General features: G+C 42.5%; 3 protein-coding genes across 3 annotated transcripts in view; 2 read left to right on the forward strand and 1 right to left on the reverse strand.

Moving 5' to 3' along the window:
* The window catches only part of LOC105273520 (collagen alpha-1(IV) chain), a gene marked incomplete in the record, with an annotated part of 27,301 nt that extends 21,917 nt beyond the window's left edge, over positions 1-5,384 (forward strand). Inside the window, 9 exon segments of the mRNA XM_011316014.1 lie at positions 11-661; positions 944-1,342; positions 1,440-1,539; positions 1,648-1,833; positions 2,051-2,343; positions 2,431-2,518; positions 2,592-2,948; positions 3,030-3,322; positions 4,156-5,384. Of these exon segments, the coding sequence (XP_011314316.1) occupies positions 11-661; positions 944-1,342; positions 1,440-1,539; positions 1,648-1,833; positions 2,051-2,343; positions 2,431-2,518; positions 2,592-2,948; positions 3,030-3,322; positions 4,156-4,641 (2,853 nt within the window).
* Positions 5,385-6,149: 765 nt separating this feature from the next.
* Positions 6,150-12,044, forward strand: LOC105273523 (RE1-silencing transcription factor). Its single transcript, XM_011316018.1, has 2 exons — positions 6,150-6,497; positions 7,081-12,044. The coding sequence occupies exons 1-2, from the start codon at positions 6,345-6,347 to the stop codon at positions 10,033-10,035; spliced, it is 3,108 nt and encodes a 1,035-aa protein (XP_011314320.1). The 5' UTR covers positions 6,150-6,344; the 3' UTR covers positions 10,036-12,044.
* Prip (prip) overlaps positions 11,479-13,425 on the reverse strand; it is a gene marked incomplete at its 5' end in the record, with an annotated part of 5,227 nt that continues 3,280 nt past the window's right edge. Inside the window, 3 exon segments of the mRNA XM_011316017.1 lie at positions 11,479-12,111; positions 12,772-12,978; positions 13,046-13,330. Of these exon segments, the coding sequence (XP_011314319.1) occupies positions 12,076-12,111; positions 12,772-12,978; positions 13,046-13,330 (528 nt within the window).

Here is a 13,425-nt window from a genome sequence, read left to right on the forward strand (position 1 = left end):
GTGTTAATAGGGAGCGAAAGGTGTTCGAGGTGATAGCATCCAAGGTCCCCGAGGTTTCCCAGGTCCTCCAGGATTATCGGGGGCCCCTGGAATGCTAGGAAACGTAGGTATGACCGGTCCAGATGGTGTATCAGGTTTCGATGGAATGAAAGGTCTGAAGGGAGAGATTGGTTTTCACGGGCGTCGAGGAGAGGATGGAGATATTGGAATTCAAGGGTACCCGGGTATGGAAGGGATTCCTGGAGTGCCGGGAAAACAAGGCGAGGATGGAGATATAGGAGAGATCGGAGATTCTGGACAGCCAGGGTGGATTGGCGAGGAGGGATCTCCCGGGGCTATGGGGTTGAAGGGACCGATCGGAGAATCTGGAAACCCTGGATTCCCAGGTATTCAAGGACCTGTGGGCTTGCCTGGAATAACTGGAGATATTGGGTACGATGGTCCTCCTGGTGAACGTGGACAGGACGCATTTAGCGGGCCTCAGGGCGACATGGGTCAGCCTGGATTCATGGGAGCAATTGGGGCACCTGGAGCTCCAGGTGTTGATGGACGTCCTGGTTTGCCTGGAGATAATGGAGTGGATTCAGTGGGGTATGATGGGCCACGTGGACAGAAGGGAGAGCCGGGGTGGAATGGATTCAACGGAATAACTGGACTGAAGGTGAGTTATTTTTTTTAAACACCTTCACGTATATTAAAATATCAAATAAAATAAAAAATAAAATCGGCTAATGTCCACGTGGAACTGACGTAAAGACACATCCTCAGTAATTAATTTCTGATCAACAGTTCAATAGCCAACATTGAACGGTTAATTACCGTAGTACTCAAATTTTTCACGCATAAAATGAAAACTGTATCGAAATAAAATTAGAAAATTAATACTGAGGAATTGATTTAATTTCATAGAGAAAAATGGCAAGTTCCTATTTGCGTGTTCAAGGGTGAAATTGGAGATATGGGATCAGACGGATTAAAGGGAGAAGTTGGTGACAGCGGAGACCGAGGGAGACCTGGAAGTCCAGGAATCAATGGAAGACCTGGGGTGAAAGGTGAAATTGGGCCAGTGGGACCCATCGGTTGGGATGGCATAAAGGGACAACGTGGCTTCGATGGTGATCCTGGTTTAATGGGTCGTCCAGGTATGCCTGGAGACATTGGCCCACGGGGAAGGCCTGGTTTCCCTGGTGCTCCTGGGCTGAAGGGAATGGCGGGTGATTCTGGGCTGCCCTCGTACATGGACGCGGATAAAGGAGAAATCGGTGATGTGGGATTCCATGGGCTACATGGAAGAAAGGGAGAGCAGGGAGATATAGGATTGCGAGGATATCCTGGAGCTAGGGTAAGGGGACCGAGAATAATATATGAAACTCACTTCTTCGGTGTTGAATCGGAAAGAAGGAATTATTGAATGGGATATTTTATTTCTATTCGCGTAGGGAATGCGTGGAGATATGGGATATCCGGGTCCAGAAGGTTTTGAAGGTTTACCAGGACTCCCCGGACTTCCTGGTGATGTTGGGTACCCTGGATTGCCAGGTAATATAATATTTTATAAAAATACCTAATCGAAATTTTCTTAAGTATCGATTTGAAAAACTATTAATTTCAAAAAAAAATATCAAAAGGCGTTTTTCAAATCTGCAGGACTTCCTGGTCAAAATCCCGAACGTGGTGAACCAGGTCTGCCAGGATTTGATGGGCGTCCAGGTATTCCTGGACAGCCTGGGCAAAAGGGAGCCCCAGGAGAATATGGGCCTGACGGACCGATAGGTATCGAAGGAGAACCAGGAAGGAGTTTCCCCGGAGCAAAGGGTCTCCCTGGTGATATTGGTGCGTTTCTTCTAATTAATTTTTTTTTCTCACAAATTAAATGTAAAACTGTTAATTTTGAATGTACTTCGTTAAAAAATTATCTAAAATGTCCAGAAAATAAAAAAATAAGAAATACTCCTATCCACTTCTTTCCCTAAAAAGAAAATGATTTTATACACTTGTGTGTATAATATTTTACGTACATACACCTTCATATATCAATTCCAATAAATAGGCCCAAGAGGATACGAGGGTCGCCCTGGAACTCCAGGGTTACGAGGACTCGACGGATTCCCAGGAGCAACCGGTCCCAAAGGTTTTCGTGGAGAGCCCGGATATGCGCAATACGGTCGGAAAGGAGATCAGGGTGAAATAGGTTTTGCGGGGCCAGATGGCAGGCATGGATTTAAGGGTGAGAGAGGTGATGCTGGTATATCAGGGGCAACTGGTTACCCTGGGTTGAAGGGTATGCAAGGAGATACTGGAGAACCTGGACCTATTGGTTTGCCAGGTTTTGATGGACCGAAGGTACATCATTTTTAATTGAACGATTTTTATTTAAAAAATCTATTGGATCGATTTTCATGGAAAAATACCGAATGTTTCTTTAAATAGGGACCTAAAGGAGATCGAGGTACCAGTCCCTACCCTCTATTTCCCAGGAAAGGACTTCAAGGAGACGATGGATTCCCAGGCTTAATTGGTAAACTGGTCTCTTTCCTGAAAATTTTTTTAGGGAGAACTCCTCGATTGAACATTCTTTCTGTCGCATTAAGGAACACCTGGAGCTCCGGGGATGATGGGAATGCCAGGGGTCGATGGTCTGCCAGGTCTTGAGGGTCAGCGTGGAGTAGACGGACTTCCAGGATTTCCCGGTCCCGATGGAGAAGACGGACCGCCAGGACCTCAGGGTCCACGTGGTACCATTGGTTACCCAGGAGTCCCGGGTTTCCAAGGACCTCGTGGAGAAGACGCCCCACCAGGACCCGCACCCAGCAGCCGTGGATTCCACTTCGCCAGACACTCACAATCTGAAATGATTCCTCTTTGTCCACGGGGGACCACTAAATTGTGGGACGGATTCTCATTACTCCATATTATGGGTAATTCACATCCATGGGCTCAAGATCTTGGTGAATATCTCAATAAAAAAACCTGAACTCAATTCATACCAAGACGTTATGAAAACGGAAATTTCGATTTTTCGATTACAGGACAAGCTGGAAGTTGTGTACGAAAATTCTCGGTGATGCCTTTCCTGTTCTGCAATCTGAATAATGTTTGCGATTATGCCCAGAGGAATGACTACAGCTACTGGTTAAGTTCAACGGAACCAATGCCAATGATGATGACACCAATTCCAGCACCAGAGGCTGGAAGGTATATCTCTAGGTGCACCGTGTGTGAAGCCCCAACCAGAATGATTGCGGTACATAGTCAGTCGATGCGGATTCCAGATTGCCCTGGTGGATGGGAAGAAGCCTGGATTGGTTACAGTTTCCTCATGGTAAGCCTTCAATTATTTATTTTCATACCTCGAAAATTTGAGAAACCAAATTCTTTCACAGAAATCAATCAAAAAATAATCCTATTTCGGTATAATGTCGAATGAAATTTCTACTAAACCCGCTTTTCCGACACACCATAAATCGGAAACCCATTTCTCTTCTCAACAACATTTCCAACTTCAGAATACACCAGAACTTCAAACAACTTTTTCGGTCTTACTTCACGAGTATTTACGATCTTGAAGTTTTCATGACAATAATTTGGTTCAAAACGAATTTAATACCCTAGTTTCATGTTGAAACGCTTGAAATACCTGTAAATGTCAACATTTCACAGCGCGCTGCTAAACACAGCAATTAGTTCAAATCTATCAGTTGTAACGGACTATAATTCTGCGGCAAAATTATACGGCATCAAGCTAAATTTATACGTACTCTGTCTCACACAACAGTCGTCTTCACCTATTCCAATATTTTAAGACCAGCTCTGAGGCATGCCAGCAACTATTTGAGAATTCACAGATTATCTCACCACGGAAATTTTTCTTTTTTCAATGGATATTTTTGTTGGATTGAAAAAATTCGCTGTATCACTTACATTCGAAGACATTCCTTCTAAATTCCCCAAAAAAATGAGTCATTAAATTTTACCGCTTGTCTACGAAATTAATTGTCGACATTAATGGCATGAAAAATGTATTTCAACAAAAGGCTCGGTTTTAATTTTTTCACTTTCTAATTTTTATTTTTATGGCTAAATACTCTTAAAGTTGACAGTGGTCCTCTGGAATCCCAATTGTTTAATCATTTTTATTTAATAATCTCATTGCAGCATAGGGACGCAGGTGCAGCAGGCGGTGGCCAATCGCTAATATCGCCGGGTTCATGTCTCGAGGAATTCCGCACTCGCCCCTTCATCGAGTGTCGCGGTCTTGGTACATGCAACTACTTCTCCACCGCAATCTCCTACTGGCTTGCAACCATTGAGGATCACGAGATGTTCCGTAAACCACAGCCTCAGACCCTAAAAGCCGATCACACGTCACGAGTCAGCAGATGTGCCGTATGCATACGACGCCGAATAATTGAGGACAATGGCAACAGGCTGAAACCCTTTACCTCCAATGGCTCGCGCTACATTCCACCAGCACCAGTTAACCCACACCCCATTCAGAGAGGTCCAGCACAGCCTCGCAACTTCCCTGGAGGTAGAATTCGAGTTCCTGGTAGACGCGTTCCAAACAATCATCGTCGAAGGGGCCAAGTTCGAAGGCCTACCCAGGCTAACTCCACTCGAAGTCCTTTCACCAGAGAATGATCTAGAGATGAGAAAAAGTCATGATTTTGTCAGGTAATTATTTTCCAGGGCAGGAATCCATTCTGTAAACCAACAATTATATTAATTTGATATTTTTTTAAGAGGTAGTCTTGTAATAATTCAATTATGTACCAAATCACTTTATGAGTTAAGTTTCCGTTGGATTTAGAAGGAATTTCTATTGTCATGAAAATATTTGCTTAGCAGAAAAATTCTTTCCGGAATTTATAACAATTAATAATAATTGGAAGTCATGATCGATTTTTTTTTCATTAAGGCCAGGGGGAGGAATATTAATGTATATAGAATAAAAATATTTTATCCAGTAGGTAAGTTATATAAAAACTATTTTATCGCTGCAAGTGTCTTGTCGGAGTGTACTAATTCCTGCGCTGTGCCATACAGAAATTTTTTTCGATTCATATACTGCCAAATGGGTAGGGAGGGAAAACGAGAAGAGTGTGATGAACTTCAGACTTTTTCCTTATTATTTTGAAGGAGGAGAATAAATTACACTCTTAGTGAATATGAAATGAAATCGCCGTGAAACCTGTTGTGTTTCAATTAATTGTTGCAACGGCATAATTATAATGCAAAAAAACTGAAGTCCGAGTGAAATCGGCTCATCTCGTTTTGACGTCTCTACAGGAACGCATTCGATTTGTTCCCCTGTCGCATTAACTTTACGGTAACTTTATTAATGTATTCTATACAATTTGAATAAAGTACTTTTGTAAAAGTTACCAATGACTACTTTCTGTCCAAAAATTTCGATTTGCCAAATGACGTTTTCATAATTCATGCCCGATTGTAAATAACTTCTCTCAACGGGGCGGGATAAAAGTGCATTTTAACCGACGATTTATGAGTCTTATGGGTGAAATTTATTGCCTGTATTTATGTTGTATTTCTTCGTGAACAAAGTGGTACTGGTTTGATCAATAATAGAAACTCCAAGATTGAACCTCTGTTTTCCGTCGAAATTGAATTGAAACGGCGAACATTGTTTCAATAATTCATGATTCAAAGAAAGAGAGTACTAATTATGAATGAAAAATGCTCACAAAAATGAAGTTCTCCATTCGACGAATTAACTGTTCATTTTCAAATTGAATTTTGCATCACGAAAAAACTCCCTATTCTCATATATAAATAAATAATATCAATAAACAACTGTAAATATTTTTTTTTAACTCAGATACTCTCAATCATTAAAAATAATAAATTGAAAATACCACGCGACGATAAAACGACCCTAAAAAAATCCATAAACAACCGATGATATGTACAACGAGCAATTTCCGCTTTACCATTAGATAATTCAAACGGATCGAGCATATGGCGCGCCGATGACGTCATCGGGTCAAACTGCATAAATGATTGACCGACTGTTCATAGAGTGAAGGCGCCACTGGATAATGACTAATTGGCGCTAGTGCATTTGGGATAAAATATTTTCACCCGGAGACGCCACGCAAGGCAAATCGAGTCCAAGTCCATCTCCGCCATAGCGGTGTATACTTTGTCCCACTGCGCTGTCGTGACGCGACGCCTTACCGACGCTCGGCGTCCTTTCCCATTGATGAGAAAAAACGAGGTAATACTTGTGAAGTGAAATAAATCATCGTGAGCATCGAATATTGTCTGATTATCGAGGGATATTCAGTGTGTGAGATTTATTGATAAAGAATAAGCTGGAAATAATGGAGAACAGACCGGCGCCACTACGTTCCAGGCGGGTTTGTCGATTCTGCCTGACCGAGTCTGAGCCGTTGAACTTTATATACGAGAGGGATCCCAACAAGCCCTTCCAAGTGCCACTTGCTCTACAGATTATGTCCTGCGTTGCCATCGAGGTAATTCCTATTTCTCCTTTCAACTCATTTTCTCTCTTACAATCATTATTATTATTGATTTTCAGTTTTGGTTGTTTTTTTTTTTATTTCCTTTTGGTTTTTGAAGAAAATTGAGCTCTTGGGGGTAGGGTAATTGATGTAGGGACAATCGGCGATGTAGAGGCGAGTCAATAGCGTGAGAGATTTGTTGATAATGAAGGTCTCGTGGTTGACGACTGAGCGTAAGAGGGAAAGGAGTTGTTACGTCGTCGGGGAAATTTTTCGTGGGATCGTACGCGTGAGGGATTACGCGGGAATGAGATTGGGGATGGGGATTATTGAAATTGTGCATTGAGATGGAATTCGGTAGGGAAGGGAGAAGATGACGAGTCGATTTAACTGAGAGAGAAATCTTTGATGAATAATGTGAATTTCAAGGGAATGTTTATGGTCATTTTCTTGTCGAGTCTTTTTTTATTTCACTGCAATGTTTTTACAGTTTGAAATTTGAACAACTTCAATTAAAGTAATTGTTTCAATTTTTATTTTAAAACGGTCAGAGTCCCCTTACTAATTTCACTCGTACAATCACTGACTCCCGCAGATATACGCAGCGGACGGAATGCCGCAGATGATCTGTACGATGTGCCGCTGGAATCTGGACCGTTCCTACAAATTCAAACAGCAATGCAAAAAAGCAGACGAGGCCCTGCGTGCCTACCCGATGACTGGCACACTTCCACGTCCATTCCCACCGATAACGAACGAGGTACCGGAGGGTTCGAATAAGCGGCCAGCGGAGCAGAGGCCATCCTCGGAGCAGTCGAAAAAGCCCCGGGTGGACAATGGAGACAGGGAGCGTCGAGAGCGTGAGTCCCAGTCAATGAAGTCCGAGCGCGAGCTCTACAAAGAGGAGACCGAGCACGATAGTGAGGGCGATCAGGAGACCGGGGGAGACCAGGAAGATCGCAAGCTTGAACCTGGTGAAATACGTGTGCACGCGTGTGACCAGTGCGAGCGAACATTTCCCCTCCGTCAGGCCCTGCAATTGCACATACAACGAGCTCATCGCGATCGCAACTACAAATGCACCATCTGCGACCGAATGTTCTTCTCCAAATACGATCTGCAGAAGCACATGGCAACTCACTCAACGGACAAGCCTCACATCTGCACGATCTGCAACAAGTCATTCACAAGGGCGAACCTCCTCCAGCGCCACGAGAAGGTCCACCGTGAGGACATGCGCTATGCCTGCCAGCACTGCGATCGTGAATTCTTCACCCCTGAGGAGTTAGAAAAGCACGAGGACACGTCTCACAAGACAGCCAAACCCTTCCAATGCAACATATGCAACAAACGATTTACATACAAGCAGGGACTCGAACGCCACGAGATGCTGCACAACGAGGACAAGACATTCACCTGTGAATACTGCAAGGAGGCATTCCGCACAAGCACGAAATTAGCTCGCCACCTCACCACTCATGCTGGTCATCGTCCTTATATGTGCAAACTCTGTCCACGAACTTTTTTGCTTTCCCACCACTTGACGAGACACATGCGCTCGCACTCTGTTGAGAAACGCCACGTCTGCGAGGACTGCGGCAAAGCATTCAAGCGCAAGGAGAGCCTTGAGGTACATCAGCTCACACACACCAAAAGATCGGGGATGGGTCTAACTTGTGACGTCTGCCAGGAATCGTGTCGCAATCGTGCCGATTATGTGACTCATATCAAACAGCATATCGAGGCTGGTGAGAAGATGGGACCTGATGGCCTCCAGCCGGATCTCAAGGACAAGATCGAGACTGAGTCTGAGGAGGAGGAGGAGGAGGAGCAGTACTCAGATGGGGATGATGATTACGAGCCACCGGCGTATGTCGTCAAGAAGCTGCCAAAGGTCGCCAAGCCACCGTCTGAGAGTGAGGAGGAGCTTGAGAAGGATGACAGGAAGGATCAGGTTGTTTTTGTTCGTGGCAAGGATGGCACTATCGTCAAGAAAACTATTAAAACGTTAATGCCGATTCAGAGACAGGAGACCAGAAGCTCACCGAGAAATGTTCAGGGTAAGGCACAGGTGAAGAGGGAGGAATCACCAAAGGCCACGCGAGGTGTTGATGATACTGAGGCTGAGGTACAGAAGATCGTGGCTTCGGTATTCAAAGAGCACAAGCTGTCGTTGAAGACTGAAGCTGCAGAAAAGGCTGAGGTCACCCAGAAGCAGGTGAAGGAGGAGGTCAAGTCTACTGAGGGAACTCCCAAGGTCAATACTGTGAAGGTCATCAAGAGAATCGTAGTGAGGAAACCAGGAGGCGGCACCGAGACCACCACCACTACCACCAAGGAAATCAAGGAGGCTGAAAAGACTGCTGTGACACCTGGTGCGAAGGTCACCAAACGAGTAATCGTCAGGAGAATTATCAGGCAGGGAGACACCACTCGCGAAGTTATTATGAATCCTGATGGAACTATTATTGATCCTGCTGAGTTGGCGAAACTTCCCACTGGTAATGTTGTTAAGAGAGTTGTGGTGAAAAAGCCTGTGGAGAAAGTTCAGAATGTCGTTCAGGTCCTCCAATCGAGTTCTGAGGCTCGCAATGTTGTCCCAGAATCCAATAAGTTTGAATTGAAGACTTCGCAAGCCTCATCCAGTGCGGGAGTCCCCGAGAAACCTGTTATTCAGAAAATCGAAGTGAAAAAACCCCCCGTTGTCATATCTAAGGACGATCAGGAAACGAAAGAGAAGCTTGAGCAGTTGGAAAAGAGGGTGGAGGCGCAGAGAATTAAAATTGAGGAACTCCAGGCAAGGAAGCAGCAGGAGTACGATCCAGCCGATGAGATGTCACTCCCTGAACGGCATGACTCTGAGGATGAGCAGGAGTTGCCTCTTAAACGAGTATTCGTTAAGCGAAATAAGAGTATGTATGATGAGGAGCAGGAGTATAATGACACTGAAACCAAGACAGACGAGAGGGAGGGCGAGGGGGGCTCTGATAAATCCAAGGATACAGATGCGGGTAACAAGAAAATGCCTTTCATTAAAACGGAGGATCCGTCGGAAGTTGAGGAGATGAGTAGGGAGTTGAGTAGTATACTCGAGTCGACGGATAATGTCGTCAAGATGCAGGAGAATGTGCTAAGCAATTTGACGGAAATGTCAGGGATCAGTGAGGGTCAGGAGGTGACTGAGGATAATGTTGATAAGAGTGTGGAGGAGGAACAGCAGCATGGGGATGAGATGGTCACTGATGTGGAGAAGAATTCGGAGGAGATCAAGACGGAACGTTTAACGCAGGAGGTGCAACCCATGGAGATGGAGGCGGAACAGGTGCAGGCTGGTGAGGATCAGGGGCATGAGCCAATGGCTGAGGAACAGGCGCTCTCTGAGTCAACTGATATCTTTGAGACTACAGCTGACAGCTCTATCTGTCAGAAGGATGGAAATCTCGATGAATCCGTTATAGCACTTTCGCAGAGCAATGAAACTATCAATTTGAATGAGACTAATGAGAGCCAGGATAGTCTTGAGGATGAACTGCAGAAGATTGCGGGGTGAGGAGACTCCTCCAGGGATTAAAAGATTTATGAGTTGAGAAATGATGGCATCACATTGTGGATGTATTTTCGTAAGAAATTCTAACGCTTCCTTCGAAGAATTCGGAATTATTTCTTTCTTTCTGTTTTGAGAATTTCCAGTGAGAATATTTAAAACACTTTGTCGTAGATTTTTCTGTACCGATTTGTCACCACTGAAAGGCATACATTTTTTAAAAGAAAAAATAGCAGAGATTCGGAGACAAATCGATTCTTCGAGGTGAATCAAGTAAATTGATTTGTGACCTTTTCCGTCATTACAAGTAAATTCACACAGAAATACAATACCCCTTGAATTTTCTCTACCAAATAATTACTCAAATGTACCTCGGTAAGGACTATAATCAGAGTGAATTTTTCAAACCACTTTGGATGAAGCGTTAGGTTTTCTTTATTATTTGTTTTTTTTTTTCAACGTGAACTTACGAAGGCCGTTCAGAGGAGTTTTCGAAATACGTATTGATTTAGCAAGAATTTTTCTAGATTTTGTTTTCAAGTTATTGATAAGAAACTTATTTAATTTTTAATAAATTGAAAAGGATATCTAGAAAAATTTATTAAAAAATCGAAAAATCATAATGGAAATGACGTAAAGATCTTATCTAAAATTCAGGTTAATGTCATCCTTGACTTTTTCAAAATCCTGATGGGACCGCATTCTCTCTCGTTAGGGAATTCTTATACTTGAATTCGCAGTCATTTAGTCAATACTTCAGGACATTACTTCTTTTTTATCAATATTGAATAGATTCCGTGAATGATAGAATAATTGAATCCAACAATATCGGTGCGTATGAGTATGACTTTATGCATCTGGCTCTTCCTCGTGGTCAAATTTTTGAATGTGTAACAAGTCTGGGGGATTATTTAGAGATAGTTTTTTTTCCGATGATTTAAGGATCTTGATTATTTTTATGCAGATATTTTAGAAGATACGAGGAGTATCTTGAGAATAATTGTAAGGACTTACGTGTGGGGATTTGTACACAGCCCTTTTCGTTGGTTCATTAACACTGAACTTTTAATTTAGTAATTGGAGGGATTAAAACTGATTGAACAAGTCTTTTGTTTCTAAATATAATGACAATGAGTGCACACCTCGAGATAATTATTTTCTATTCACTGGAGTCTCTGGATGCTGCGATGAATGTCGAGTCGTTGGAATTTTTTCAATCTCAATGGAAAATTTTTTTATTAATCTCCGAAATAAGAATGAAATCTCCGGATGAAATCTCCGAAATTTTTGGTCCGTCAATGTACACAATTTGTAAATATGCGGAGATGTTTTAGCATTATTCGACACTTTTGGACGAAATGGCAATTAATGTACATATGCAATGAACATCCGTATTTTCACGGGATTGAAAATTGATTCGAAATCATTAAGACTTCATTATTGAGGACCTTGACTTTTCATCGAGATTTATTATGGTACACACGTGGCAATAGAATCGTGCATCCTTAGACGAATGTAATCACGCGAATTCATGGGAAATATAATATGTAGATTACTTGAAGAACATGAAACTATTTGAATGATGTATCGAAATACAAAGTGTGCTGTGTAAGTGTAAAAAATTGATTTTTCATTCAGTCTCCCTGTCTTCACAACAATACACATTTTATCACATATATAAAACCTATTTATTTCCTATATTAATACATCTTAATACATTGAACATTAAATACTTCATTATCGAACATTTTCAGGTCCACAAGTCATGAAAATTCGTAATTAGAACTCAATCTGTGTTTCGTAAATATCTTTGTAAATATCAGAAGTATGGAACGGACACTTATGTACACTCAGATGATGAATTTTAACGATTACATAAATATATATCGAATTGGCAGTGAATAAATAGGATAATGACAACATCGATGCACTCCGGTGATATTGACGTGCAGGACGAAAGCGAATTCATGCTGGTTACTGTCTCGTACCAATAATGTCACGTTTATTTCGAGATTAAAACCAGAGGAAATTGTTATAGAGCGTTATTCAAGCCGGCTGACCCTTCCTGGTGAGTCGCTGGAGCTGGAAAAATATAGTTTTCCGCATGAGATTCTTCTCAAAGTCCACCCCTGCCACCAAAAAGGATTGACTAAAGTAAAGGCTCGGTTCTGGGTGTGTGAATGACCCCAGAACTGAGCCTCTACTTTAGTCAATCATCTTTGCCTGCCACTGTCTATGTACTCGAACCGCTGTGGGGGTGGAGGATACACACAATACACTTTTTTTAAATTAAATTAAACTGTTCTGATGCGTCGAGTCCAAACAACTTTTAGTTCATTCAAAAATGTTTATTTTATATTACAAAAAAATTGTTTCAAGGTATCGCGAAAAATATGTCTCAATAAAGAATATCGCTGTTAAATCAAAACAACAACAGGTATCTTATGAATCTCAGAATATTCTTCCGTGTTTGTTGTTGAAAAGTTGAAATGAGAAGATGAGTCAATCGTCTTTACAATGGGATTGTAATTATTGTACGCAGGAGGATTAACGTGAGTGAATCATTTCCTGTGTTCATTGTAAATTTTGTGAGAACATTTCTGTTATTAGAAATGTCTCGGTACTTCTGGATTATCTTACTGGATTATTTTTGAACGTGTGAAAATCTTACGTAAAAAATCGGTGGGATCTTTCAAATTCAGTGTAAATTCACACTCATTAATGCCCAACTGATTAAAATACCTCTTTCTCCTCGCCAGCGACAACAGCATAAGTCCTAGTGTCTTCCGGTATTTTAGCGGGTCCCAGGGCATGCGTATAGACAAGGCCACCAGCCATTCCTCCTAAAATTGGGCCCACCCAGTACAGCCAGTGATTATCAAAATGTCCCATGACCACAGAACTTCCCAGTGCACGAGCTGGATTCATCCCCGAGCCTGTCCTCGGTATCTGAAGATTAAATGTCAGTGAATACGAATAGCTGATTGACAACAGCAGGGAAGGACTGTCAACTCACGCCGACAATATGGCCGACTGTCACTGCAAGACCGATGATGAGGGGTGCGATGCCCTTGCTCTCTGGTTTAGCTCCATCGCAGGCACCACAGACAACGATCACCAGGATGAGCCCTAGGAAAAATTCAATACCCATCCCTTGGACTGGAGTCATGCCTGGACTCAATGAAACAACTCCGATGGCACTCTCCATCCTCTGGGAGGAAAGTGCTCGAATCGCTGCTGATCCAGCTATTGCTCCGGTGGATTGAGCAATTATGTAGAGAATTGCACGCACCACTGGTACCTGTAAGAAAAGAAAAAAAATGTCGTGTTTTCAAATTACATTTAAAAATTCAGGCAGTATTTCCTTGAATTTTCATGACTTAGTGGTACCTTTCC

This window comes from Fopius arisanus, unplaced genomic scaffold, assembly GCF_000806365.1.
Source record: "Fopius arisanus strain USDA-PBARC FA_bdor unplaced genomic scaffold, ASM80636v1 scaffold00005, whole genome shotgun sequence".
NCBI classification, from domain to species: domain Eukaryota; kingdom Metazoa; phylum Arthropoda; class Insecta; order Hymenoptera; family Braconidae; genus Fopius; species Fopius arisanus.

Bases quoted from the DNA above. Each gene is read 5' to 3' on its own strand.
- LOC105273523 (XM_011316018.1), top strand. From the start codon at position 6,345: ATGGAGAACAGACCGGCGCCACTACGTTCCAGGCGGGTTTGTCGATTC. The intron at 6,498-7,080 runs GTAATTCCTATT...TGACTCCCGCAG, and splicing joins TGTCCTGCGTTGCCATCGAG to ATATACGCAGCGGACGGAAT.